This window comes from Arachis hypogaea, chromosome 3 (assembly GCF_003086295.3).
Source record: "Arachis hypogaea cultivar Tifrunner chromosome 3, arahy.Tifrunner.gnm2.J5K5, whole genome shotgun sequence".
Taxonomy (NCBI): domain Eukaryota; kingdom Viridiplantae; phylum Streptophyta; class Magnoliopsida; order Fabales; family Fabaceae; genus Arachis; species Arachis hypogaea.
In genome coordinates, this window is record NC_092038.1 from 35,410,823 (window position 1) to 35,416,486 (window position 5,664).

Sequence of the window (5,664 nt, forward strand, 5' to 3'; positions counted from 1 at the left end):
GGCTGAAAATTGTATTTAAATTAAACGGTGAAAATTGGGCTATCTAATTTTATTAAGTTGTTTGAAATCTTGTATTAAAAATTTAATTGCTGGATATATAAATTTAAAAAATTATTTAAAGTAAAATTAAAACTATCCTTCATCAGTGAGACAATATAATTTTAATAAAAAAAAATATAATTCATATACTTTGACTAAGTTATATATCATGTTAGAATAATTTCCATTAATTAATAAAAATTAAACATAGATGTAATAATATCTTAATTTTGTTTAACATGTTTAATTATTTCCATGTAAGAATGAAAAGAAAGCAAACTAATAAAATGTTAAAATGTTTATAACAAATTAACAATACATGTTATAATTATTTTTTTTAATATATACTTATAAATAAATATTTAACAATTTTTTTATATATCATACGAATATTATTTCTTTATAATTATCATTTAAAAAGTTATGAATAAAGACTTAAAGAAAAAATCAAAAAATGTGTTATTATTGTTTAAATGGTTAAATATGTATTATTTTACCGTCATATCATTATAATTTATTTAATTTATTAGTATATTACATTAAAAAAAGAAAAAAGAAAATAAACTTGAGTTAATAATTCAAACCGAGAAAATCATGGTCGTTGTATAAGAAAAAAAAGTGTAATAAATTTTAACAATTTTTACCTGCTTCAACCATTTTCAAACGAAGTTACTAATTAATATTTAATAATTTGCAAATAGTTGTATCATATTATAATTACAGTCTTTGCATTTATATTGGAACTCTCTCTAACAAAAGAAAAAAAAGACACATGTCATTAATTTTAACCACAACAAAATATCTATATAGAATCTATATGAAGTGAATCTTTATACTAGTGTGTCTCTCCTTTAAAAAGAATACATCATTATTGCAAAAAGAGAGGCCCAGCCCAATATCATTAAGGGGCCCATACACATGGTATTCCCGTTGACAATAACACCGCTCGGCTACAAATGAAGGATGCAAGAAAGGAAAACCCACTACAGCAGAGCCTGCTCCCTCGTGGGAGACACCAGGGACAAGTGTCATCGATAGAACCATCTCTGTACGTCTATAAAATGTTGCATCTTTACAGTAGAATTCACCTTTCGGTGATAACTGATAATTCGTCTTCGATCTTGTGCTTTTACCGTACTTGTTTCTTTAAGATCTTTTGGTTCTTGACGTGATCAAGAAGTGGTGAAAATTCGCTTGCATAAAACCCTTCAAATTCTCTTATGTAATTCATCTTCGATCTTGTGTTTTTACCGTACTTGTTTATGTTGTTGTTGTTAGAAAAGATTTGACTCAAACAGTCCCCTCTACTTTGATATTGTTCCTTCTTCCTAAGTTTTTCTTTTTTTTTCTTTTTTTTTCTGAGGATAAAATTTTGTAGATACTATTTTTGACGTGTATGTTAATGACAGTGTTATTTCTTATTTTTATATATTGCTTATTTTCACTCGATTTCTTAAGATTTCCTCGTTTTATACCACGCACAATTTTGGGACACAAGATTTTGTTATATATTATTTGCTCTGCAACAATTTCAATTTAGTTTCTTATTTTCCATCCAATTCTTAGCCTTCTTTTTTTTTATTAAAAAAAAATTCATGATGCAGATTTAGTTACATGGGTCGTGGAAAAACAGAACTGAAGTGCCTCTCAACTGAGAAAGATCGGAAAGGCAGATTCAAGACAAGAATCAAGGGACTAGAGAGCAAAATGAAGAAATTTTCTGACAAATGCCAAGGATCCGAAGCATGCTTGATAGTTTATGAAGAAGGTAGCAACGCTGCACCAATGATTTGGCCAAAAGATTCTACAAAAGTCAGGTCCTTAATTAAAAAGTATGAATCTCAAAAGAATGTGAAGCCTCCTAAGATCTTTGATCTCCAAGACTTCTTTGAGCACAAGAAGACCTCGGTTGAAGGCGAAACTTTGAAAGCGCGAAAATGCATGTACAGCGTCAAGTATCCCACTTCTGACTTGAATATCAAGAGCTTTGATTTGGAACAACTGAGGATGTTCATTGGTATATTGGATAACAAGATTGGTGCGTGTGCTGAAAGGATTAACATGCTTAAAAATAGTCAAAAAGTTGAAAGTAACTTCAATTTTGGACACAATGTTGATCGGTACAACTCTCAGATTCAACCTATGATGCCACTTAGTTATGATACGGGTTCTAGTTCCCAAATGGGTCTCCTCAATCCAAATCCTATGGAATTGATGGGAAGTAATTATGGACTGGTGAATTGTGCTAATCAGTTTGAAGATTCTGTGTATAGTGTTATACAAAACGGTGCTTTAGTAAACTCAACAAAAGTGAAGGAGCCAGAGCCTATGGTTCATTATGACACAAATGTGATGGAGGACACTACTAGCAAGAAAGATGAAGTCCGTTTGGTTTGTACTGAGAAGACAATTGATAAAGTAAATTCCACAAATCAAGTTAGTGAGGCTTTGGATTGGGAAAGTCAATTTGCTGAGGCTGAGGCATGGGCTAGTGACTTTGGTGAGTTTGAGAATTGGATAAATCAACAAAGTGAGCATTCGGATTGGACAAACCTGACTGAATTTGTCTGTTGACGTTGTTTATTTTGATGATGTTAATTTGGTTAGTGACTAGTATGGTGGGATTTTTTTGGGTTTCTTATCTGATTGATTTTAATTTCAAAGTTAGGCTCCTTTTTGCGTATTTTACAATTAAAAAAAATGTCTTATTTTCTTTGTTATTAAATAAGAACAATTAGAATTCAATTGTTTTAATTTAGAATTATCATCACTTGGAGTCATAGCAATTTATTGAATATAAAAAAATATATTGGCACACAGATCAATTTATTAGGGAAGCATTACAAATTTACAATATAATTGAATCGGATCATATTTAAATATAAACTAAAAGCATTACAAAATGAAATATCGTATTAGTTTATTTCATATTCTATTGAACATACATATAAGTATGTAACTGTATTTTTTTTAAAAGCCAGCCATAGAAAACACGCATAATTTTTGTTGGCCAATAATTTTGCAAAACACAATTATATATATATATATATATATATATATATATATATATATATATATGTTGGAAACAAGAGATTAAATTAGAAAAATGATTCAACAAGAGATTAAATTAGAAAAATGATTCGTGTATTTAAGTTGTCTTAAACGATATAATATAAAAGGATATTTATAGGTGCTAAGAGAATCGTAATAATAAAAACGTAATATCCTATAATAAATATTCAGATATGCTAAATAATGCTAATTGATCCTAATTATATTCTAACATCCCACTCAAACTCAAGTGATAATTTGAATTTGAAATTTATTTAAAACAACGAAATAAAAATAAAAAAAACTACATAAACTGGTAGAACGGGTGTAGACAGAACTGCCAGAAAGAAGCGCAGACGAAACTGCCTCTTGTCTAAAGAAAGCGCAAACGGAACTGGTAGAAGGAAGCACAAATGGAATTGCCGCTGTCTGAAGGAAGCACAGACGGAACTGCCGCTGTTTGAAGAAAGCGCAGATGAAAATGTCGGAAGGAAACGTAGACAGAACTGTCGTAAGAAAACGCAGACGAAATTATCGAAAGAAAACACAAACAGAACTGTCACAAGAAAACGCAGATGGAACTGCAAAAAAAAAGCGCAAACGGAACTACCACAAAATAATGTAGACGGAACTGCCACAAGAGAACGCGCGAACGGAACTGCCACGAAGGAACGCAGACGAAACTGTGATGAAGAAACAGACGGAACTACAGTCGAAAGAGAGCGAAAACTATATGACTTCTCCATGAGAATAGGTAAACAGCGGATGATGACATTGGTGTTTGATTATTCAACTCGGAAAGATACAAGACAGAGAAAATAGGCTAGTCGTGAGGTGAAAAAGTATAAAAGAAGTGACAAAAGACAAGAAAAATGGAATGGAGGAAAAGTGTGAAAAATACTGTGATTTCATCAAAAGGAAAACAAAATATCTTCTTCAAGGAGGATATCATGACTCTGATACCATGTTGGAAACAAGAGACTAACTGAAAAAAGAATTTGTGTATTATTGAGTGTATTCAAGTTGTCTCGAACGATACAATATAAAAGGATATTTATATGTGCTAAGAGAATCGTAATAATAAAAACATAATATCCTATAATAAATATTTAGATATGCTAAATAATGCTAATTAATTTTAATTGATTCTAATTATATTCTAACAATATATACGAGGATTGTGATTAAATTTGGTTATATGTACATGTTTGATTTAAAAAAAAAAATATTTCCAGTTTTTTAAAAAGAGGAGTAATAGGGGGCTAGCAACTTTGGTATTTTGTAACCATCAATTAGTCATCAATAGTATTTTTAATGGTATGAGATTAAATCTAATGTTGTAGATAATTCAATTTTCTTTTGATGGTTAAATGCTGACCAACTTTTTAAAAAATTGCTGCCCCCTAAACTTTCCTTTATAAAAAAAAATAGCGATACGATTTTGAGGCAAAAACTCCTATTTTATTATTAAGTATATGAAAGTCATCGTAATATTTTTCATTACCAGAATGGCGCAGCTGGAAGCGTGACCTTCTGATAGGAAAGGTGTTACACTAGCGAAGGAACGGCTACGATGCTGTTCTGTGGATCCAACAGCGACGGTGGTCTCCAATACCACCGCACCTCATTCTTCTTCTTTCATTTGTTAATCTAGCTTTCTTCTCTATGACCAGCGACGGTGGTCTCCAATACCACCGTCACCTCATTCTTCTTCTTTCATTTATTAATCTAGCTTTCTTCTCTATGACCATCGCTGTCGTCGCTACCCTTTTTTCCTTCTTTCATCGTGTTTTCTTTTTTTATTATCATTTTTTTCTTTTCTATATCGTCGGAAGAAATCTTTTTCTTATCGGTACTAACTACTCTTTTTACCAAGACTTGCTGATGCTCTATCTCTCATCTTCGTTTTGCATTTAAAAACTTTTTGTCTTCTTTTTTTGTATTTTTTGTATGACAAATTTAAATTAACATATATATACAAGAATAAGAATACAGCTAAAAAATATTTTAAATTTGAATTTGAATTAAACTCTCATTCAATACTTATCTATCATATAAAATACATTATTTATTAATCAATTAATCTATACACTTGTTAAACATTAAACTTATTATTATTTTCTTATTATATATTACTAGATGCGAAGGTAATCGACGCATCACTTACAGCACATCATTATCATCCATTAAAAAATTATAAAAATATTATATGTAAACTAAAAACAAAATAAAAACATGAATTAGTGTAGCGTTGTGAACAGTTAAAATTTGATTCCTGATTATAGGATTAAAAATAGCATTTTCTTTTTTAAAAATTCTGATCGAGACAAAATTTCATAGAGCTTAAATGACTCCGAAGCATCCTATGCCTAGCTCTTTTATTATTATTTTTTTCCCCCTTAACTTTGACCACTTATTTTAGTCGTTTAATTTTAGTATAAAATATAAAGATATTTGACTATTTTAATATTTTATATTGTTATTGTAATAGTACAAAATGTTAATAATGTTATAAAAAAATTTTAATTATAAAGAGACAAAAAATCATTAATATTTTATAAAAAAAATATTATT

The 5,664-nt window shown here is 29.7% G+C and overlaps 1 protein-coding gene across 1 annotated transcript; it reads left to right on the plus strand.

The window, feature by feature from the left end:
- The first annotated feature begins 1,133 nt into the window (after positions 1 to 1,133).
- On the plus strand, positions 1,134 to 2,702 carry LOC112790264 (uncharacterized). The gene is made up of 2 exons (XM_072229738.1): positions 1,134 to 1,261; positions 1,644 to 2,702. Exon 2 carries the CDS (start codon positions 1,654 to 1,656, stop codon positions 2,611 to 2,613), a length of 960 nt encoding a protein of 319 aa, XP_072085839.1. The 5' UTR covers positions 1,134 to 1,261; positions 1,644 to 1,653; the 3' UTR covers positions 2,614 to 2,702.
- The last annotated feature ends 2,962 nt before the right edge of the window (positions 2,703 to 5,664 follow it).